The following is a 23,811-nucleotide window of genomic DNA, read 5'->3' as shown; positions in this document are numbered from 1 at the left end:
ACTTAGTCTTACATTTTATTTTTAAAAAATTTTTAAAGTTTATTTATTTTTTGAGAGACACACAGAGCATGAGCAGGGGAGGGGCAGAGACAGAGGGAGAAAGAGAATCCCAAGCAGGCTCCAAGCTGTCAGCGCCCAGGGCCCCGTGCAGGGCTCAAACCCACGATCCGTGAGTTCATGACCTGAGCCGAAACCAAGAGTCGGATGCTTAACCGACTGAGCCACCCAGGCGCCCCATAGTCTTACATCTTAAAACTTTAAAATTTTCTTTTTTTAATTTTTTTTTTAAATTTTTTTTTCAATGTTTATTCATTTTTTGGGACAGAGAGAGACAGAGCATGAACGGGGGAGGGGCAGAGAGAGAGGGAGACACAGAATCAGAAACAGGCTCCAGGCTCTGAGCCATCAGCCCAGAGCCTGACGCGGGGCTCGAACTCACGGACCGCGAGATCGTGACCTGGCTGAAGTCGGACGCTTAACCGACTGCGCCACCCAGGCGCCCCAAACTTTAAAATTTTGTAAAACAGATACATTAGAATTGGATTAAATTATACCAAGGAGAACAAGAAAACAACAAAGAAGCAAGCAACAATCTCGGGTAAGGAAAAAAGAAAGGGCTGATGCAAAGAGCCGCGGCGCTGGGAGAGAGAGCAGCCGGGCACGCTGGCCGAGAGGCAGCGCGGATACAAGTGGGGACTCCGTCTGCGTACAAGAGACGCGTCTAAAGCTTGTGGACACACAGCGGCTGAAAGGAAAAGTCCGGAAAAGACCGGGGATATTCTAACCAAAGAGAGTTGGTGTCGCTGCACTGATATCAGACAAAACAGACTCTGAAGTAAATCGATGATCAGGGTGAAAAGGGTCGCCAATGAAAGGCTCAACTTACCAGGAAGAATATCAAGTTAAGATCTGAAGGCATCTAATAATATGGCTTTCCGACGTACGACTCAAGATTGCTAGACCTGCAGGGAAATGGACGGGCCCCGTCACAGGGAGGGATTCCAGCCCCTCCCTCTCAACGACGGGCAGCTCAAGCCGGTCCAAACGGCAAGCACCTGAGAGGTGACGCTTCCCCACTGACCGCCTTGGCATGAGGGGCACTGTCAGGGAATCCACGTGCCTCTCGAGGACACACGAGGCGTTCACAGCCATCGATCAGTGGAGCCTGCACCAAACCGCAACAAGGTTCAAGGAGGGATGAGCCCTGAGAGTGGAGACGGAAGCTGGAGTGAGGTCGCCAGCTGGGAGCAGACAGAGCCAGCCCAGCGAGAGTCTCAGAGCAAGCCGTGGCAGCGTGCTTGGCTAGGTAGGAAATCAGAACTGAAACCAGAAATTCCAGGAACCCAAAGGAAGTGAAACTGCACACACCCCGTAACGCAGCAGAAGAGTGATTCGGAGACACGGGGGGTTGGGGCAGGGAAGGAGAAAAGGGAGAAGGAAGGGGCCGAGCGCCCTTCTCAGGCGGGATCCCAGGATTGTACAGAACTGGGAAGCAGACACACGTCGGATACGTGTGAGTGTCTGTACACACAGAAGGCCTCCAGGCAGCGAGGAGGACGTGTCCGTGAGCATCACCTCCGGGGGACAAAGCAGGAGTCGCCATGAGATACACCGGCTCCCACCACTGCACATCTGAGCGGTTTTGTGAGGCTTCTGTACGACTTCCAGAACAAACTCACTGACTTTCAAGATACATACGTGTGTCACCAGGGTGCACGTTTACATCAGATTCCCCATCGCATGCGGACAAGAGACTCAGCCCCCAGCTGACGCTCGGGCCCCTCATGGAGTGGAACCCTCCTCCCCTCCCCTCCGCACAGTCCCATGCCCCAGGCACTCGTTGGCCACAAGCCCCCGCCCAGGAGCCCCTGCTGATCCCAGGGACCCGGGGGGGGGGGGGGGGGGGGGGGGGGGGCGGGCTGGATGTGAGGGGAGGGAAGGGTGGCTTGGGAGGTGGCCTCGGGACAAGCCCTGCCTCCAGGCCCGGGGGCAGTGCATGGGAGGCGGTGGGGCGGGCACAGAGGAGGGGGCAGGAGGAGTTTAGGTCCCAGGTGCTTCACTGGCCTTTGGGTGGGTGCCAGAGCCTGTGGCCTCTGAACCCCTCCACGGAGGGTGCGTGTTACCCTGACCTTCGTGCGGTCTTCCTGCACCGATGCCCAGCTCTGAGCCCTCCCACCCACCAGGCAGAGTCCCTCCTTTGGAGCGCGTGCCCGCCCCAGGTGTGAGCTCACAGGACAGGGACCGGCCGCAGGCCGGATCCGCACACGGGCAGGGAGCCGCCGGGCGCGGGCGAGGGGCCAGCGACCGCCGCTGGGTCTGTATTGACTGGAGCCGGGCGCCGGCCGGCCAGCCTTGGAAAGCTGGTGCGGCGCCCGCCGGCCAAAGTCCAAGACAGAACAGAGTCCCCTAGAGTGGAAGGGCAAGCTAACACCTGCGCCGCTTGACATCACGGCAACCCTCACACGTGCCTCCTTGTTCCCATTTTCCAAGAGTTAAGGGGAGACGTTTACCACGGTGAGTTTTATAACCACCGAAGCCATTTGTGCGTGAGAAACGGGTAGCCCCTGCTTCCAAAGCTTGTCTGTGGGGCTCCGCTTGTCTGTGGGCATGGCTGACACAGGCCCCGGCCGTGTGTCCCGGGCACTGCCAGACCCTCAGTGGACAGACCCGGGAGGAGGGCCTCCTTCTGCTCAAAGGCTAATAAAGGGCGGCCACTGCTCCCGCTCACTGCTCTTTTTTTAAAAGTGTTTACTTATTTTCTCTTTTTGTAATTTTTTTTAATGTTTCTTCATTTTTGAGAGACAGAGGGAGACAGAGCACGAGCAGGGAAGGGGCAGAGAGAGAGGGAGACGCAGAATCCCAAGCAGGCTCCGGGCTCCGAGCCGTCAGCACAGAGCCCGACGCGGGGCTCGAACTCACGAACTGTGAGATCATGACCTGAGCCAAAGTCGGGTGCTCAACCGACTGAGCCACCCAGGTGCCCCTTTTTTCAAAACTTTTTTTTTTCTTTTTTTTTTCAAAACATTTTTAACGTTTTTATTTGTTTTTGAGAGAGACAGAGACAGAGCGTGAGTAGGGGGGAGGGGCAGAGAGAGAGGGAGACACATAATCCGAAGCAGGCTCCAGGCTATGAGCTGTCAGCACAGAGCCCGACATGGGGCTCGAACTCACAAACCGCAAGATCATGACCTGAGCTGAAGTCGGAAGCTTAACCGACTGAGCCACCCAGGCACCCCATCTTTGTTCTTTTTTTATGGCTGAATAATATTCCATTGTGGATACACCACACTGTTTATCCAGTCATCAGCTGATGGACATTTGGATTTTTTACCTCTTGGCTGGTATGAATAACGCTGCTATGAACACTTGTGTGCAGGTTTTTTTGCTTAATTTAATTTTTTGTATGTTTATTTGTGAGAGAGAGATAGAGAGCGAGCAGGGGAGGGGCAGAGAGAGAGGGAGACACAGAATCGGAAGCAGGCTCCAGGATGCGGGGCTCGAACCCACAAACTGTGAGACCATGACCCGAGCTGCAGTGGGATGCTCAACCACTGAGCTGCCCGGTGCCCCTGCCCCTGCTCGCTCCTACCCCTGCCCCTGCCTGCAACCCCAGCCCCGAGGGACCAACTTGCATTTGAGCCAACTTGCAGGCTTGACGAGCTCCTGTGGATTCTCAGCGAACACAGGTGCCTGTGCGTGTGCGTGCGTGTGCGTGCGTGTGCGTGTGTGCCTGTGCGCCCAGGTGAGGATCGTGGGGTCCCTGATCCGTGCAGGGGATGGACCCACCAGCTCCAAGGAGCGGTGACCAGACTTGAGCTTGAGCGCAGAGAACTTCAGGATTCGCTTTCCTGGAACTTCGGGATTCGCTTTCTTGGAAGAGGCTTCCTGCCGGTTTCCTGTTTTCTTTAGAATGACCGGCTAGTGAAGTGCTTTCTAATAAAGGTAGAATAAATGACCACCAAGCAGGTCGTAAACACTTTCTGTGAATTTGGGGCAGTTCCCGGCTCCACAGTGACTTCCCCTAATTAGACGTTTCTTTCCCTTTCTAGGCCCTGGGTGTGGATCCCGGAGCCCCATTGGGGCAGCCTCCTCCCCACCCCCGCCGGCTCCACCCTCGCCCTCAGCCGCCGGGCCGGCGACTCTCCTCTGGCTCTGTGCACACAGGAGCGGCCGCCTGCGCAGGGAGCCGGGGTGCAGGTAAGGGCTCGGAGAGCCGGGGCGAGGACGCGGGGTGCACTTCCGCGGTGGAGGGTACGGAATACGTGTCGGGATGGACGCACTGGGGGATGGGGATCCGGGAGCGCGGGGCGCCGGGACCCTCACCCACAGACAGGTGGCCCCGAGCGTCCTGCCACAGTCTGTGGGCCAGGCAGCCGGGGGCAAAGGGTGCGGCACAGGGGGAGAGAGGAGGGGGGCTACAGGTCACCGTGGGACCGCCTCCCTGCGGGGCACCCCCAGGCTGAGCTTTTGAGGGAGCAGGGAGTCCGGTCGCGGGTGTCCACTGCCTCGGGACAGAACATCCTCCTCCCCCTGCCCCATTCACGCCCAGGCCCGGCAGGGTGGCACTCGTGCTCCCCCAGACTCACACTTACACGTGTGTGCACTCACGCTCATGGACTCACGCGCCCATGATACCCACACACGTTCGCACGCACAGCAGTAAAACAGAAAAGAGCCACCGCCTAAGACTTCCTTGCCCAAGAGGCGATGTTGTGCCCCAGAAGCCCAGAGATGAGCCTGTTCCCCGGGGTGAGTTTTCTAGCGGTCCCTCTGCAAGCCCACCCCCCGCACACACGTGTGGTTTGGCCACAGCGGCAAGCTCTATGCGGTGCCTCACCCCCTGCTGGTTAATAACCTGCGGCCGAAAACCACTTTCCAGACCTGTGGCTAGAGGACCCAGAGCCCCTGAGAGGCCCTCCTGTCCCTGGGGACCCTGGGGACGGTGACGGAGTGGGTGGGGGCACACGTGCTTCTGGCCCCTGCAGTCAGGGCGGTGTCTCACTGGGCTGGTGGTGGGGACGAGGCTTCTTGGCACAGGTGTCTTGTGAGCCCGGCGGGAGACAGCCAAGCAGAGGGGAGGTGGGAAGTGTTTGCCAGCCTAGCCCCCGGGCTTGCAGGACTTTACTGCCCGGCTGGGGACCCCTCCCGGCCACGGCTGCAAGGACCATGATGCCGGCAGAAGCACCTGGCCCCGGGCACTCCCTCCCCCCCCAGCTCTGGCTGCGGGGGGGGGGGATCCCCTCCCCCCCCCCCCGCGTCTCCCCAGATGCTTAGTCACCTCCCTTGCAGTGTTGGTGAAAGGCTGGCCAGGTCAGCATTGTGCACAGACACCAAAGTACGTGCAGGGGTCACTGCACCCCCGCAGCTGGGGAGAGAGCGACAGCAGCCGCTATTAGGCGCTGCGGGAGCGGGGGGCCCCCGTGCACCCGGCCCGCCAACAGACCCGGCTCCCAGTTCCCCTCGTCCCAAAGGGGGACGAGTTGCTGACAGAAGCAGGCGTTTTCCAAATCGCGTCAGTGACTCCTAAGTGCGGATAGCTCTTGAGCCTGTGAATCATTCCTGGAAGGGGCCCCGCGGACACCGGTGCTGTGACTCCTGTGTCAGTACGTAGGTGCCGCCGTGAGGCCACGTCTGTCGGCCCCGGGCCCCACACCCAGTCTCCCTGCACCACGCCAAGCGTCCGCCCCCTTCCCTGTCTCCTTCCCAGTCTCCTTCCCTGTCACCCTCTCTCTCCGGTTTTCTGTCCTTCGCCACGGTGGTGGCAGGTGAGAGGGCTCGGGCAGAGCGAGTGGGGCTGCCACATTTGATTTCAGAAAATGAGTCCTTTTTTTTACGTGTAAGCACGTCCCAAATATTGCATGGAACACATACTCCAAAATGGGGGGTTGCGTATCCGAGGTTCAAGTGTGACGGGGGGTCCGTATTGTGCCTGGCAAGCCCAGAGAGCTGCCTGTCTCACCAGGGAGAAGTTTCTCCGGATAAATTCCCCGGAACAACCGAACGTTGCTGCGCACGGGGCGGCACCACCGATGCCACGAAACCCGGGCCTGGCTGCTCTTGCAACCAAATGCACAACGGCCACCGGGGGTGGGGTCAGTCAGGGGCCGGAGGAAGAGGGCGCAGCCACCACTGGGCAGGAGGAGCTCGGCCCAGGGACTGCGGCTGCCCTCGGGGGCCTCCAGGACCCGGTCACTGAGGCCTGGAGGCCCAGATGGCCTCCCCGGTGGTGAGTTTTGCTGGCCGGGGTGCCGCTCTCGCTCTGGGTAAGGGCTGTTGTCCAGAGATGGCCAGGCCTGGGCTCCGCTCCTCACACGAGTGGACAAACGAGCAGAGCCAGCATACCAGGGGGCAGGAGTTAGAAATGGCATTGTTCAGTAGGTTAAGCGTCCGACTTCGGCTCAGGTCACGATCTTGCAGTTCATGAGTTCAAGCCCCCCTTCTGGCTCTCTGCTGTCAGCACAGAGCCCGCTTTGGATCCTCTGTCTTCCTCTCTCTCTGTGCCCCTCCCAGCTGGTGCTCTCTTTCTCTCTCTTTCAAAAAATAAATAAACATAAAAAAAAAAAAAAAGCAACAGCGTTCTGTGGGGCCTCTGCTGCCTTTGGCTCTGTGCCCAGAGAGCAGCCCGCTGTGATCGTGGCCTGAAGTGCAAAGTCCCCAGAAGCACATCCAAACCGCACTCAGATGACCCCTGACCTCCCAGTAAAGACGGGATTCCCCGGAGCAGGAGTGCCGGGAGGGGTGCAGCGGTACAACGAACGGCGAGGGGGACCCCTGCCTGCCAGACCCGGCTCCCTGCCCTGCCCTCTGACCGCTGGACTGTTCTGAGGGTAGGCAGCCGAGACGGGCACTGTCCTCACAGATAAGCCTGAGGTTCAGCGTTGGCATCCGTGCCTTGAGCCTGGCTCAGATCTATGCCCAGGTCCGAAAGGAAGGGGCGATGATCAGTAGAACAAGTCAGGTGGGGCCCAGGACAGCTGTGGGACCCCAGAAGGTTCAGGGTGGCAGGACGTGCAAGAGAACAATGGAAGCTTCCCCCCTCTCCGGTCCAGCTCTTTTTTTCTTTTCTTTTCTTAAAAAAAAATTTTTTTTAACGTTTATTTATTTTTGAGACAGAGAGAGACACAGCACGAACGGGGGAGGGTCAGAGAGAGAGGGAGACACAGAATCGGAAACAGGCTCCAGGCTCTGAGCTGTCAGCACAGAGCCCGACGCGGGGCTCGAACTCACAGATCGCGAGATCATGACCTGAGCCGAAGTAGGACACGTAACCGACTGAGCCACCCAGGCGCCCCTCTTTTCTTTTTCTTAAATCGGCTCCACACCCAACACGGGGCTCGAACTCACGGCCCTGAGTGTAATAGTTGCAGCTCTACCAACTGAGCCAGCCGGGCGTCCCTAGTCCGGCTCTTTTCTGGCAGGTTTTCCCGTGCTCCTATAAGGTGGAAGTTTGTGTCTGTGTTTTTCAGATTTAGTTGGAGTGTATTAAGACTTGTCCATGGTCCTGGAGGTCTGCCCCAAAGCTGGAGGGCTCCTGATCCCCCGGCTCTGTCCCCTGGTGTCAGGGCCCAGCAGAGCTCTGCAGCCACTCGAGGGATCGCTCTGCACCATTGAAGGACCCTGACCCTCGAGGCACCTGGCCTGGACTGGGGGTGGGAGCGGGGAGGACAGGCCCTCTCGTTCTGAACGACACTCGCTGACACGTAGCCCCGGCCTAGCGGGAAGCCGCCTCCTCTTCCAGTCCACGCTCTTTCCCGCCAGGGATTGGAGGTGCCCTAAGCAGCTGTTCTCAGCCCGGAGCACGCAGACCACCCACAGCCCAGCCTTGCCCAACTGGTCTCCCCCAGCCCCTCAGCTCTGCTCCCAGGCCCAAGCCCTCTTAGACCAATAACCCAGGACCCGTAGGGCAGGCCTGGGTACTGATGATTATTTTTGACCCTCTGGTGGCTCCAACGTGCTCCCAGGTAGAAACCTGGCTCTGAGTGTCACTGGGGGTGGGGATCGGGGGGTCATTGAGGGGACTGCTCAGGACAGTCACGGCCTAGATGACCCCCTGCCTGCCTCAGTAGCAGATGAGACTGCCCCAGCTCAAGTCCAGCACCAGCTCAGGGACAAAGGCCTTGGGAGCGAAGCAGGCACTGTGTCTTCTTCTTCACCAGGAGGGGCCTGGTCTGTCTCATGTGTTGACCCACAGACTGTCACAGCGACATCTGGGCTGGCTCAGACACTGCCACCCAGCGCCACAGGGGTTGTGACAGAGGACATGACACCAGCCAAGGTGGGCACAGTTTGGAGGTGAAAAGGGGTGCAGCCCACGTGTCCCCTTCTCCCCTGCCTGGAACCAGGGGATTTCATGGAGAGTCAGGACCTCTCCCAGCAAAAGGAGAGTGTGAAGAGTGGCTGAGAGGTGACTGCGGGTGAGGGGAGGGCCCTCAGAGCCTGGGGGAGGGGTCACAGGTCACAGGAGCGGGGGCTGGGCCCCAGGAAGAGAAGCCTGGAGCCCCAGCCAGTGCCCATCTGGGAGCCTTGCCCTCTGGGGGCACAAGCTCCAGCCTCCCCGGAGGACACAACAGAGGACGCCAGGTGCTGGTAGGAATCCGTGATGCTTCCTGGCTTGTCTTGTAACCGGTTAATTGTGATTAGAAAACACATGTGTAAATAGCACACCTAATGATGATGTGTGTTTCTCAAGGTGAGGCTAAAATAGATAAGGTTTTAAAATTAGTCAATGTAAGATGATTGTTAGGATTGGAGAGTACGAGGTGCACTAAAACCGGCAGAGGCTGGCGGGGCGGCCCTGGCTGGTGGGCTTCCCTCGGTGCTTCCCAGGGTGGCCAGGCAGGGGCTGCTCCCCATGTCCCCAGGAGGCCGTGCCCTGGGGGCGGGAGGTGACCACCCCCCACCCCAGCCGGCTCACGTGACCGGGACGGCCGCCTGCCTTTCACTTTCCTTTTGCTTGTCAACATGCCCACTCCCTTCCAAAGTCCGGTGTGGCAGGCAGCACGTTTTACACGAACATGCCTTTGTCGAGGTGACCCCCTCTCCACGTCACCCGGTCCAAGCGAGGACCAGAAGGGAGGCCGGGGGCAGGCCGCTCAGGCCCACGGGGACTGAGCACCTCCAGTGTGCAGAGCACGTCCGAGGACCTGAGGGAACCGCAGAGGGGGTGTGTGGGCCCGTGTGGGCCTGCGTGTGCGTGTGCGTGGGGGTGGGGGTGTCACGGGGTGCCGGGGTGACATCACAGAAGACCCCGCGGAGGCGGCGGCTTAGCCGGGCTGGGTGGCCCTGGTTCTGCGTGGAGGGAGGCCCTGCAAGGTGCAGGATTGTGAAAGAAGTTATTTACTTATTCTCAGTCAGCATCCCAGGGAGTTTTCTTAAAACTCGAAACGTGGCCGTAAACGTATTGGGAAGGATAAACCCCGACAAGAGTCAGGAAGACGTGTGGTGAGGAAGGTTTCGAGGGGAAGGGTCTCCTCCCGGCTACTGCAGACCCTTGGGCACCTCCTGCCTTTCCTGCTAAGTGCTGCAGTCACGCTTGAGGAGCGTGGTGGACGCAAATGCACGTCTGGACAGAGGGCTCAGCGCCATGTCTGTGCTCCGGACATCGGGTGACCACCAGGCCACCAACGGGAGACCCTGCTGCTTGCTCAGCCGCCAAAACTTGGCGCTGGCTTCCGTATTCTGGGACTGGTTCCGTGTGAATCGTCCACGCTGCATTCAGGACACCTGCCCGCTAGCTCGGGTGCGCCTTCACTTATCCCTGCGGGGTCGGAGCCGGGATCGAGGAGCTGTCCTCCCCTGGAGTGCGTCCTCTCACCTGCAGCCAGAGGAGAGCACGGCCTGCCGCCTCCCACCCCCAAGACAGGGACCCCGACCCACAAGGAGCACCAGGGAAGGGTGGGCACTAAAGCCCATGCTGACGTCAGCCAGTGGCAGCAGAGAGCCGTGTGGGTCCACCGATGGCCGAGAGGCAAACGTGGTGTCCCCTGAGGCCAGGGGATCGTCCGGAGGCCACTGGGAGGGAAGCCCAGTCTCCACGGACTGTAGTTAAAGATGGAAACCCTGGGGGCCTGAGGCTTCCTGCAAGCTTGGGCCAGAGGCCACACAACACGGGGTGACTCTTCTGCTGGCGCCCTGTGGCGCAGCCTGGTGTCAGGGATCAGACAGGACCCAGGCAGAGGTCTCCCTCGGGAGACACAGAGGGCTCTGGCTAGGGGACCCGGACAGACCACCGGGACCAGCAAGCACGCCCATGGGCCATTGGGCACCATTTTGTGTCTCCTAATTTAAGAAAATCCGTGTCGGGTGGAGGGGAAGGAAAAAGAAGGAAAATTTGTGTTCTGCAATTCAAGAAAAGTTATTTTGTAAAATTACTAGGGGGCCGCCTGGGGGGGCTCAGGCGGTAAAGTTGTCAGCTCAGGTCCTGATCTCACAGATCATGGAGCCCCGAGTGGGCTCTGTGCCGACAGCTCAGAGCCTGGAGCCTGCTTCCCATTCTGTGTCTCCCTCTCTGCCCCTCCCTCGCTCACGCTCTCTTTGTCTCTCCCAAAAGTAAATAAACGTTAAAAAAAAAAAATACTTGGGAAAAACTTTCGCAGATCTTATCTGAGGTGCCTGGAAAAAGCCCCAGCATGCGAAGTTTCGACACCTCTTTCTAAAACCTTCCATTCACACAAGCAACGTGTGATGGTAATGAGCTGTTCTAGCCTGATCACCACGATTGCTGACTGCTGACGGGCAGCAAAACCAAGAAAGGACTGCCCCTGGATAGTTTCCAGTGGTGAAATCTCCACGTCTGTCACATTATGCAGAGCAGATTCGGGCAGGTTTGGGACGGCCACCCTTATGCACCCATCAACAAATTCTAGTTCCAAGAAGACAGCTGATCACGTTATGCTAATGGACTTGTGGGGGACAGACCCGTAAGGAAAAATACAGAGAGAGCAGGACAGAAACCACCTCCCAGCGTGACATCAGCTGACAAAGCACCCAGAAACTTGTGGGTTGGTAGTGTCGTGGCCCGAAGGCAGATGCTGGATGGAGAAGACGGGTGTGCCCCTCAATGGACGCCTCGGGCACAGCCCACTGTCCTGCAAGAAAGCAGAGTTGGACCCAGTCACGTGTCACTTGCAAAATGGCTTTGAGATGATTCATGATTCAAACATGGAGGTCAGTCCAGTTTAGCCATCCATGGATTCCCCCCACCTGGGAAGCCTCTGTAAGAGGACACTTCAAACAGATAACACTTAAATTTTTTTTAACGTTTATTTATTTTTGAGAGCAAGAGCGTGAATAGGGAAGAGGCAGAGAGAGAGGGAGACACAGAATCCGAAGCAGGCTCCAGGCTCCGAGCTGCCAGCACAGAGCCCGATGTGGGGCTCGAACCCATGAACCGTGAGATCATGACCTGAGCCGAAATCAGACGCTTAACTGACTGAGCCACCCAGGCGCCCCCAGACAACACTTTGTAAATGAAACCTCGAAGCTTTCAAGGAAAGGACAGAATGACATAAACGTGTGGCGTCCTGTTATTCCAGAAATAACCAAGGGAGAAATAATCGAGCAGGAGCACCTTTGCCTCACAGATGACAGTTTGTTTCCTTAAAACACAAGTCTTGCAAACGCATAAAGAGAAGACCCCAAGGGAGATGGGCAGAGTTTGCTAAGGTGGGGGCACCACGGAAACCCAGAGCGGAGCCGGGCTGGGGTGGTCCCGGCAGCAGGGGCCCCAGCGGGGGTGGGGTGGGGGGTGTGCCTCACAGAGCCCTGAAATCCAGGGCGGGGGCCTGGGGGAGCGTGAGCCGAGGCCTCCCCAAAGGGCCCTGCTGGGTGAGACCCAGATGCAGAGTAATGGACATGGCCCCACACGCTCCCCCCGCACCCTGGTTTGTGCAGGATTGTCGGGATCAGGAGAAAGCAGGGCGTGTGCGGCTGCGGGCTTGGGGCAGGGGACAGTGGGAGTGTCCTGGGGCGACCGTGATGGTGAAATTATGAAGCGTGGAAGTTTGGGGTTCGAGAGCGAATGGCTAAGAAAGAATTCTTGAGACATCTTTGGTGCAAAAAGGTGGTTTTACTGAAGCACGGGGACAGGACCCGTGGACAGAAAGAGCTGCATTGGGTTGTGAGGAGTGACTGATTCTACAGTTTTTAATCGGGGCGGGGCGGGGGGGGGTGGGGGGTGGGTAGGGATAGCGTCTGTCCTCCAAGAATTTGGAGCAAGGCTTTCGGGACCTTGCGGGGCTACTGTTAAGGTTACTGTTAGTGTTTAATGAAACATAAACGTTAAGGCACTAGGGCAGCCTCGAGCTTCTGGAGCAAGGGCACACGCTGTGTGTCTCAGGGATCGGTGGCTGTAAGGAGATTTAATTCTGGCCACCTTCCTCTTGTCTTCGTTTCCCTCATCAGTAACAAAGGACTACGAACTGGGGGTTCGAGACAACACAAGTTTATTTTCTCACAGTGCTGGAGATCGGAAACCCAAAACCCACACTCCCTCCTGGGCTCCGGTCGAGGATCCTTCCTGGTCTCTTCCAGCTTCTGGTGGCTCGGGAGTTCCTGGGCCAGTGGCTACACTCGTCTCTGCCCCCGTCGTCCTGCTGTGTTCTCCCTGCGTGTCTCTGTCTCTGTCCAGATTTTCCTCATCTTCTGAGGACACGAATCATACTGGATTCAGAGCTCACCCGACTCCAGTGTGCTCTCATCCTACGCAATTAGCTCTGCAGAGACCCTATATCCAAACGAGGTCACGTTCACAGGTTGTGGGCGGACGTGACTTTTGGGGGCCGCCATTCACCCGGTCCCCACAGTGAGAGGGGGGTCGGGGAGGGAGGGCCGGGGCCGGGGCCGTCTATGAGGGAGGATCTCCCCCAACAGGATTCCGCCTACGCGAAGTCGTGTGTGTGTGTGCTCGTACACGCACGAGAGCACACGCGGATGATGGGCTCGGAGACACCACGGCTCCTCCCGGGGCGAGTCTTTCAGGGGTTCTTTCTTCCTCACCTTCTCTCTGCCACTTGCCCTTGCTTTCCAACGTGGTGTGTGTGTGATGACTTGAAGAGAAGCCCTTCTCGCCACGGAAGTCAAGCTGGAAATAAGTTTGGAAAAATCACACGCAGGTAGCCAGAGAGGCAGCACCAGCCCGCACCCAGGCCGCCTGGAAAGGGACCTCTCCTGGTGAGGCCTGCAGGACCCGGCTCCCAGGGAGCCACACCCCTACTGTCCCGGGGCTGGGGCCCAGCCACCAGAAACCGTAGCCTGTTGAACCGTCAGAAAGCACGGAAATAAAGCTTCTCTACGTGTGAGGGATGCACAGAGGGGCAAAACAGTGCATCAAAGAGCCAGGGAGCGATGCCCGGGGGCTGGGGAAGGGGACGCAGAACGTGGGGCTGAAGGTGCAGATCAGGGTCAAGGTCCAGGTCAGAGCCGGGTGTGAGCCTTCTGGCACGGCCTGCACCGGAGGTGAGAACGGTGTGCGAGGACCACGGGCAGTTCTGGGCCCTGAACGCTGTTACGTTAAACCAATGCCCGCCACGGACAGGACACTGCCCGTTGGGTGTTGAGCGGTTGCCTCTAATTTGTGAAACTTAGGAACATGGCTACCAGAACATTCGTAAGATGCCAGGCCCCTACAGCACATTAGCCAAAACCCTCCGTCCAGGAGACTCGGGGTCCGTGTCCTCACAGAGGCCGCTCTGGGCTTGGCACGGGCTCCTGCTCACCGGAGACCAGAGCGCCGGGACTTAAGGGCAGGGGGCTTTGTTGTTGCCGACACATCACACTCGACGGGACCCTCCCCAGTGCGGTGTCTGAACGGGGTGTCGGATGGGGGTCCGCAAAGGTGGGTCGGCGGAAGCGGGTGGAAAGAATTCACCGGAGGCGGAACGAAGGAGATGGAGGTTTAGTGAATACGCCGCAGGGGAGCGGCAGGCAGGGCAGGACTGCAGAGGTGAGGCCTGTCTGCCGCCAGGCGCCAGGCGGTGGGAGGGGGCCGCTTTTAAAAGGGGAAGATGAGGAGGTGTGGTGACACACGGGATTCTCCCTCTTTCGGTAACTGTGTCTGGCTGTAAGTAGCCCGTCGGTCAGTTAGGGCCTGTGGATGTTTCGGGGGGGTCGCCTGGCGGGCAGGTCTGAATTCAGCCAGGCAGTCGCCACGGCCCTTTCTGCATCCCACCCCTCAAGGCTCTTTCCTGAAAGCGACCTCCACATTCCCTCCAGACACATCGGCAGTGACAGATCTTTGCACATGGGTGGCCGTCGCATCCTCAGCCGCTTCTTCCTGCTGAGCAAGGGGCAGAGAGATGTCCCCACCTACACTTGTCTCCGCGTCAGGGGTTGGCGCAGTTATAGACCAGAGCGTGGTGTTATATGATGTGCTGATGGGCGGTTAGGCGGCCAGGCCCGTGGGATGTGGGGGAGGGGACCCTCCGATGCTGTGGGCTGTTGAACTATATGTTCGTATATGGAATTGCTGGATTCTAGAAGAGACCAGTTTCACAAAGAGACTGACGAGAGGGGGACCAGTAATTAGGAGTCCTAAGAAGGAAAGAAGCCATGAACAGATTTGTTTCCAGGAAAACCATCCTGGTGTTACACGGTCCCAGAAGGGGTGAGGATTGTCTTGTGAGAGCAGGACATCAAGGGGGGAGCGGCTCCAGGTAAGTTCCGATTTCTGACCCAGCAAAATTCAGAGAGGTCACCCTGAAGAAAAGGTCGAGAATGAAGTCTTGGAATTGGGAGGGAGAAGTCGTGAGAGTTTCGAGATGAAAGCATTCGGGGAGTTTTCTGAGATAATATCACAGGATGACTGACTGCCAGGGAATGAGGATTGGCAGTGGGCCAGATTCATGGGCCTCGAGGCTCAGGTGTGAAGAGGCAGAGATCTCCACCCAGCTCCGGGCTGGACCTGGCAGGAGCTCTTCCTCGTCTGGGGCCAAGGCCGTCTTGATTCTGGGAAGATGGGCCCGTGGGGAGAAGCCGTGGAATGTTACCGCTGACGGGGTGGTCAGGAGAGCCTGATGGGGCCCTGTCCGGACGGCCTGAGTGGCTTTCTGTCCTGCGGGAGACGGATTCGTTAGAAAAACAAGTCCAGTTTTAACAAACTGGGTCTAATCGTTTACATAAGCTCAGCAAGAATAGGGGTTGATCGTATAGATCTCTTAAAACCTGCTTTGCCGGAACCTTTCATAAGGAGTCTAGATTGAACTCTTGGTAGCCTCTCCAGGCCAGAAGCCAAGCCAAATACTTGCCATCAGACCTGCCTGCAATCCCTGAAGATTTGGGCAGATTCCTCTCCATGAGGTCCCCAAAGTATCCTGAGGTTCCTGCACCTTCCAGGAGTGACCTTCTTTACTCAGCTGGCGAGGCTGCTGGGAACTGTGTCAGCAGGCGTCTGGCCAACATTTCCAAGGGGCTTGATGGCTCCATGTTTCATAAAGCCCACCTTAGTTCCTTAGAGCTCTTTGGTCATATGTGAGTCTATGAATGTCACTCTCAAATATGACGTTCCAGTCAAAGCCTTGGTAAAACAGCCAGTGTTCCCAGTGGTGTCCTGTCACAAGGAGACCAGAATCTTCTCAAACCTCTGCAAAGATTATAAGTGCCAAGGAAGAAAGAATGCTCACTGAGAGTTTCTGAGTTTCAGAGGGTTCAGGTAGACAGAAAAGTTAAATGCCTCAGTCTGTTCACAAATGAATATTTTATCACCTTTCTGTAAGTCATAAGTATCTTAGGAGAAGGTTCCTTTAATCTAGAAGAACAAACATTAGAGAACCAGCAATGTTTCCAATAAGGGTCAGAAAACCATAATCATCTTCTTCAGCTCATTTAGTCCCATATTTCTAATTCTTATTCCGTTTGAATGCGGCTTTTTAGTTCTGGAAACTCTTAACCCCGTTCAAGTTTCATGAAAGATATTGACTACCTGTGTTTGTCAAAAGCCCTTTTTATGAATCTCCTTGAAGACGAAATGTGTTTTGTAAGAGCATCAGAACAACAGCTGTAAAAGACAACACTCAGAAATGGACATTGTTAACCATCTGATATGAGGTTCATCATGATGTAACTCATGAGAAAAGTCAGTTATTTCTGTGACACATAACATTTCAATAATCAGAATATCAAGTGATGACCCTCTACCAGAACATAAAATGCCAAACAAGGCTAACTAGGATTACAGATCAGCAAAGACCTGATAAAGACAAAACTAGAAACTTTGGTTTTCCGGGCAGATAAAGAGAAAACAATGTTGTTTACATTTTGTTGTCAAGAACAGACCAACAATCCAAGGAAACTTGGTCTTTTCACCAGAAAGCAGAATAGCAGTGGAGTTTTAAAATCCATTCATTTCAACCTTGGTCCATCCTGACCACACATAAAATTCCTTTCCAAGGATTTCCCTTCATGAACCTTCTACAACTTTTCTTCCGTATTCAGATTTTGTCCCAAGACGTTTCCCTCCAAACAACCGGTCTCATTTAGGACAAAATTACCTTTTACCTTCAACAAAAATGTACTTCCATTCCTTAGATCTTTCTTACATGGCTCCTACTTTCCTACATACACAGTTGTTTCCCTTGTTTCCGTGAGTCTTAATTACATTTAGCAGAATTCTGCACTCTTAGAAACCTTAGTCTCCAGTGAAAACTAAATAGCAACCAATTGTGAACTGTTACACCAGAATTCCTCAGATGACAAATTTATGGATACATTTAAGCACAAAGCATGTTTTCCAACAGACCCGAATATCCTTAGTTTCTTTGCAATAAGTCAAAAGCAGATAAATCTTCTGTTCAGTAATCAATGCTTTCGCACTTTGTCCTATTTGGAAAAGACCTAGATGTCCAATGAATTCAATCCAATTTAGCATCCAAACAAAACTTGAAAACGTTCAGACTGCCAAAGACTTTGAAAGTTATCTTGACAGTTACCCATGGGGGCACCTGGGTCGCTCAGTTGGTTGAGTGTCTGACTTCGGCTCAGGTCATGATCTCGCCGTTCGTGGGTTCGAGCCCCATGTCGGGCTCTGTGCTGACAGCTCAGAGCCTGGAGCCTGCTTCAGCTTCTGTGTCTCCCTCTCTCTCTGCCCCTCCCCTGCTCGTGCTCATGCTCTCTCTCTCTCTCTCTCTCTCAAAAATAAATAAGCATTAAAAAAAATTAAAAACAAAAACACAAAAACACAAAACACAATTACCCATGAAAACTTTGAGACAGACAAAACTAATCATCATTTTCGGTCATCTGCTTGCTGACAAATTGTGTTGGAGATAGCATAGACGTACTTGACCCAAGTAAACCTTGGTAGAATAAATGTTTCATATTTAATGCTGATAACTCTAAAGACATGCTCTATCTTAATTAAACCAACAAAATTAGTTTAAATACTGAACTGAGTTCCACCTGCGTCCACTTAAAAGTCAACCAGTTTGCTCCCCCTTGTCAGTTTTTACCTGGGGCACCGGTGGGGAAGTCTGAAGGGGGTGGTCTTCACCCCTTGACAGGGAGGGTGGGAGGAGGAGCTGATTTGGGGCCAAGAAGGCAAGCAAGACACATTCTACGGTTTTTGTGGAGGTCGGAGTTTGGGGACAGTGCCGTGAAGGCATGTATGGGGCTTCCAACCATTTGGAGGAGTTCTGGCAAAGGAGGACAAGCTGGAAAATAGCATTATAAGAAGGAGCTCCGTGGAGGGGCCGCACCTCTTCATCTGGGAGTTTGCACTGAGGCCAGGGAGCAAAACGATGAGATGTTTCTCCCCCCGACGTTGGGGGCACATGTGTTCCCGTCTTTAAGAACACGGCCCGAGGGTGAGTCCGAAGAAAGAGAGGGGGTCCCACGGCGGGAAAGACTGGCTGCCTCTTCCGAAGGGGGGTCCCGCCAAAGGGAATGGAGCCCCAACTCGTGATTTCGGTCAAGGCATCTGCCGACCCGGGAAAGCACGGGGCCCATACGAGGCGAGCGAGTCTTCTGGAGGCACCCCACCTCGGAAGGGGGCACAGCAGAGGTGCACCACTGCCTGTCGGGGCGTCTCCCGGCAACGGGGAGGCCCGGGCACCGTTCGGCCAGGACCGGTTGGGAAAACGAGGGGAGGACGCACGGCTCAGAGACCCGGGAACAGGCGTGCGCACAGGCCCAGGTGGCGGCTGAGCGTCAGCAAAGAGTTCCCACCGAGTCCGTGACGCGCGTGGGTTCTCCCTGGGCGAGCTGCCAGTTGTGCTGGACTTTGGCAACAGACCTGTGGGACAGAGTGAGAAAGCAGAGGAAGCGGCCCTTTGCCCTCGCGGGCCCGGGCAGGTCGGCTCGTTCGCCCTCAGACCTTCAGACCACTTAGGGCCCCCTCCCCCGCTGCCCTGAGGCCTTCGGTTGTCTGGGCCGTCTTAGGATCAGGCTGCCAAAGGCCTAAAAGAACCAGGAGAGGAAGGGAAAGTTCCCTCCAAAGGGCAAAAGGAAACCCTTCTCCCTTTCAGGCAAGGTGGGGGAGGTCCGGTTGGTTCCTCTGGGGGTTCGCATCCTCATCAAGGGGTAGCCTCGGCCACAGGTGGTCAGTTCCCCAAGGACCTAGAGTCCATCCACCGGGGAAAGTCCCGAGAGAATCCTGAGAAATCCAGGGAGAGTCCTGGACCGGCAAAGTCTCCTCATGCAAGGTTCCCCCAAATGTGGGGGGCACAAAGTCTCCCCGTATGGGCCCCCAAATGTGGGCAACATCAGCTGGAAGCGGGTGGCTGGTCGGGAAGGGGGGGAAGAATTCACTCGAGGCAGAATGAAGGAGATGGAAGTTTCCTGCATACGCCGCAGGGGAGCAGCGGTCAGGGCAGGACCGCAGAGGAGATGCTGTCTGCCGCCAGGCAGCGGGAAGGGACTGCTTTTAAAGGGGGAAGGTGAGGGGCGCCTGGGTGGCTTAGTCGCTTAAGCGTCCAACTCTTGATTTCCACTCCGGTCATGATCTTGTGGTTGTGAGATTGAGCCCTGAGTCCGGCTCTGTGTCCTGCACTCGGCGAGGAGCCTGCTTGGAATTCTCTCTCTCTCTCTCTCTCTCTCTCTCTCTCTCTCTCCCTCCCTCTCTAAATAAATGAATAAATAAATAAATAAATAAATATAAAGGCAGAAGGTGAGGAGGTATGGTGACGTATGGAATTCTGTCTCTTTTGGTAACTGTGCCTAGTCCACTGGTCAGTTGGGGCCTGTGGATATTTCGGGGCGGGTCGCCTGGCGGGCAGGTCTGAATTTAACCGTGTGGTTGCTGTGGTCTTTTCTGTATGCTGTCCCTCAAGCCTGTTTCCTGAAAGCAGCCTCCACGGCCTGTGTGGATGGAGAGAGAAGGAGCATCCGTCCATCAACCTGGCCTTCTGTCTGTTTCTCCTTGTCTGCCTCTGTGGAGGACAAGCCAACTCGGGCCAGCCCTGGGCCCATGGGCACACCAGTGACAGGGTCCCCCCCCCAAGAGACAGCTCTGTACAGGTCATGACGATGGGTGACCCACCTCATACTCAGCACGTGAGTGGGCCCTGAAGTTCGCAAAGTGTGAGACAGTATTTGGCTCACTGGTTGTAAAAAGTACACGTGACACTAACACGTGAACTCTGCGTGTCCTGCCCATGTCTCTATAACCCTAAAACCGCTCAAAGACAAATCAGAAAGTCTATTTTTTTAAATCAAAAGGTCAACAAATACTCTGGCAAGCGATGTTAAAATACTTTTTTTTTTTTAACGTTTATTCATTTTTGAGAGACAGAACGCAAGCGGCAGAGGGGCAGAGAGAGAAACCGGGAGTCCGAAGCGGGCTCTGCACTGACAGCAGTGAGCCCCACGCCGGGAGCCGTGAGATCATGACCTGAGCCAAAGTCGGACGCTCCACCGACTGAGCCACCCACGGGCCCTTAACATACTTTTAACTGGGGGCACACGGCTGGCTCGGCCAGTGGACCGTGTGACTCTTGATCTTGGGGTTGTGAGTTCGAGCCCCACGTCGGGTGTAGAGATTACTCAAAAATAAAACCTTTAAATAAATAAGTACTTTTAAACAGTTTAAACTGATCAGGAAAAAGGTCACATTTGATGGAGGCCAGGAGTGTCCACCGTGGGCACCGGCATGATGGGACATGTGAGCCCCGCGTACCAATGAGGATGTGCCGGTCCCACAGGAGGGCTCCTTGGGCCCTTGTTGACAAGAGCACGCCCCCTGAGGGGCTCCCAAAAGGAAGCGGCCGCACCCAGCCACGGAAAGCACAAGGGTGGGGAGGGCAGGGGCGTCGGAAGCCGTCTCGGGACTCTCCACGGCATCACCCGTTTCCGCAGGGACACGATTGGGCAGGTTTGCACATTTTGTTATAATTATGACGGTGACAGCAGGACTGTCTCCCGGTGACTTCCCTCCTGGCTTGTCCGTGTTGCTCGCGTGTGTGACCGTGGCCAGCACTGCGTGTGTGATAAGGGTACAGAGAAAGGCAGGCTGCGTGGAGAAGATTCAGGCAGGGGCTCTGTCATCGGGGCACAGTGGGTCCCGAAGGAGCTCGGGACCCCTGTCTGTCCCTGGCCAGGCTGCAGCCCGAGAGACCTCTGACCCCATGTCTTTCCTTCCTCTAGGGAGTGTCCCAAGAACCAATGAGGTTCCCTGCCTCCCTGTGCTGCCTGCCATGCTGTCCTTGACCTTCCTCCTCCTGGTTACCAGGATGCTCTGGCCCATCCTCCCGGCCACCGCCCTGAGTGCTCAGGATGGAAGTAAGTCTCAGGATCCCGTCTCCTGGGGGGCCTGGCAGGGGCGGGGGGAGCAGATCTCCGTCAGGCCCAGGTGGTGACCTACCCCCGAGGCGAGCGCCCCTGGGCCGTAATGGGACGAGCCAAGCCCTCCCCCGCCTCCACGGACAGCACACAGTGGTTGCCCGCCCCAGCGCCCAGTGACGACCGACCGTCAGAGCACTGGGCAGATGTCCAAGAGCCTGTCCAGTTTCCAGGGAAAGGGCGCCCTGCTCAGTGAGCGGCAAGTGCTATGGCCGGAGGAGGGACAGCGGGGTGAGGATTTTCTGTCCCAGCTCTGGTCCCCGATCCCCCCTTGGGCCAGCAGCTCCGTTACCACCTGGGAGCTCGTTAGAAATGCAGACTGTCGGGACACGGGCGGCCCTGCAGACTCGGAGCCGTGGGTCCTGCGGGACCTCCCAGCGAGTCCCACCCCACGACCCTAGGTCAGGGCTGTGCGGCGAAATCACCGGAAGGGGCTCGTCAAAGATGCCGGGCCCCAGGCACATCCCACACCCGTGAAACAGAGTCCCCGGCCACCCCCTGTTCCCCTGACGGTCCTCGAGTCAACCCCCCATGTGGGCATGGTGATTATTCCTGCAACCTGGGCTCCCCCCCCAACCCAGCAGCCTCTCTGTCGGTGGGGGGGGGGGGGCCTTTCCAGTTGTTCGAATGTTTATCACAGGCGTGTGTCTATGCAGCCCTTTGGTGGTTTTGTAAAGATGGAGAGAAAGCATTTTCCAACCCTTCTGGGGCAAGCACTCTGACGACTGAGGGGACAGCAGGGGTTTTGCAGTCGGGTTCCCGCCACGGACACGCTTGCGGAGGCCCCACTAGCTCCCGCTGGGACACGGGGGGTTTCCTGCTGGCTCCCTCGTCCTCTCCCTTGGCCTAGCTGCCCTCACGAGGTACACACCTGTGACTGTGGCCTGTGAGGACCCCGCTGGCCCCGAACGTGCCTGCCTCGCACGAACTCCCACCTCACACACCCTCTCTCTCGTGGGCACCCGAGGCCCCGGGCACATGCCCACACGTGGCACCCGCCACGCCGTGTTGTACTCGGTTAACGGCGCGTCACCGTCTGCTGTCTGTCCATGTGTGTCCGGTCCCTAGAGGGAACTGGCGTGGCGGGATGGGGGGCCTGGCTCATCGCCCTGTGCTGGCACTTGGGGCCCCCGGGGTCAGAGTTCACCCAGATTGCAGGGTGAGGCCGGCGACGAGTGAGTTCATTCCGGGACTCAGCCTTCCCCAGATTGTGGGCTGGTTGCACCGCCGGCAGGGGTGGGGCAGCTGGGGGTCCAACGTGGCTGGGCGGGTGTCCCGCAGGAGCTGGGGACCTTCCTTGTGGAGAGGAGTGTGCCGACTGCGCGCTCCTGGCCCAGGAGCTGGGGACGCCGAGGCGGGCCCCAGGGGACGCGGAGGCAGCCTTGCACAGGGCCACCACTTCCCAACACTCAGGTGAGTCGGCAGAGCAGTGACACCTGCCTCCCCCTCCCCCCGAATCTGCCCCGCCAGGACGGGATGCCTCAGGCCAGGTGACTCAGCACCCACATGGCCCTCCCCTCGTTTTTTGTCCCTGACTTGTTTTCCCACTCTTCGATGTGTCCTCCGCCCCAGCAGGGCTCCCGTGTCCCCAGGGGCCCTGTCCTGTCACTGACTGCCCCCCACCGGCCCCAGGGAGGGTGGTCAGGAACGTCCTGAGGCCCAGCCGTGACCCACCCCACGTGTGACCTGTCCCCTGCTCACAGACTGGGACAACCCCTCCTGCACCGAAGGCGTGGTTTCCGTGTCGAGGGGTGAGCGGGCCGTGATGTCCTGCAACATCTCCAACCCCTTCTTGGGCGTCACCGTCTACCTGATTGCCCTTGGGGAGGATTCCCAGCCCCTCTTCAGGGTGACGCCCCCAGGCTGCTTCTGCCGGGGTGAGTGGCAGCTGCAGGTCCGCGGAGGTGTGGCACAGCTGGTGATTCCGAAGGCGAGCGATGCCCAGGCTGGGTGTTACAAGTGGCATCTCGAAGGTCTGCAGAGGAATATTAAAGTCACCACGCTGAACGTTTTAGGTGAGCTGTGCTCCTGTTTGGGAGGGCTGTGCTCCCCTTCAGGAGGGCTGTGCTCCTGTTTGGGAGGGCAGTTCAGGGGAGGAGCGGCTCTCTTCCCGGGGCTGGGGAGGGGGGGGCGGCCCGGGAAGGGCAGGCCAAGGTTCCAACAAAACAAAGTGAAACAACACAAGCCCCTGCCCCCAAAGGCACTGGGCCCCTGATCCTGAAGGGGGCTCGGTGTGGGGGGGCTGCCCTGTGCAGGGAGCAGGTGAGGCCCCATATCCCTCCGCTTCTCCAGCCAGACCAGACCCTCCTCTCCCACCACCCCCCTCCCAACACCGGCCCTGCCCCCCCAACCCTGTTCCACTCCGTCTCCTCACGTTGCTCAAAGTTCGCAGGGCACCGCACCCCTAGCCGGCTCGGATCCGATCACAGCCACCTGAGCTCTGGGGACAGGGGCGGTGAGGGGGCTGGGAACGGTGCCCCCAGCCCGGCCGGCCCCTCCTGGACTCATCTGATACTTGGGGCTGGGGGGGCAGCATCAGGCGCAGAGGCCCAGGGCCTGAACCAGACAGGAGTCCTACCCCTCACCTCTTCCTGCGGTAAGTGTTCTTACCTGCGCCCGGGGAGCCCCCTTGGGTCCCCCGGGGCTGTCCCCGCCCTCTGGGCCTGGCACCCATGCCACCTCCTGCCTACAGGGGTGGTGTCCCCCTTGAGGGTGCACTCCTGGCGGGAGAATAAGTGACGTCCCCGCCCGCTCCCACAGGCCCGCAGATGCCGTGCCCGGGGTGGGCCGGACGCCAGTTCCAGGTGGTGCTCGTGGTCACCGGTGTCAGCGTCGCCCTCGCCATCCTGGTGGTCACCGTGTTAGCCTGGCGCCGACGGCACAGTCCCCTGTACTTGAAGTCCCCAGGGGTCTGAGGCCACCGGCACCGAAACTCACCCCCCAGCAACGGAGCCCCGCGTGTCCCACACCCATCTGGTTGACAGAAGCCCGTGCACCTCACAGAGGTGGCAGACAGGCGCAGGCCCCCGTCCCTGTCTGCTGGCC

At 57.5% G+C, this 23,811-nt stretch overlaps 1 protein-coding gene across 1 annotated transcript; it reads left to right on the top strand.

Annotated features, from left to right (window-relative positions):
• The first annotated feature begins 1,601 nt into the window (after positions 1-1,601).
• SECTM1 (secreted and transmembrane 1) lies at positions 1,602-23,811 on the top strand. The gene is made up of 7 exons (XM_047831854.1): positions 1,602-1,655; positions 4,050-4,197; positions 20,572-20,706; positions 22,048-22,179; positions 22,470-22,781; positions 23,300-23,362; positions 23,527-23,811. Exons 1-7 carry the CDS (start codon positions 1,602-1,604, stop codon positions 23,679-23,681), a joined length of 999 nt encoding a protein of 332 aa, XP_047687810.1. The 3' UTR covers positions 23,682-23,811.

The sequence above is a fragment of the Prionailurus viverrinus genome, chromosome E1 (assembly GCF_022837055.1).
Source record: "Prionailurus viverrinus isolate Anna chromosome E1, UM_Priviv_1.0, whole genome shotgun sequence".
Lineage (NCBI taxonomy): Eukaryota > Metazoa > Chordata > Mammalia > Carnivora > Felidae > Prionailurus > Prionailurus viverrinus.
The sequence above is the reverse complement of the archived record's forward strand: the minus strand, read 5'-3'. Positions and strand labels throughout refer to the sequence as shown.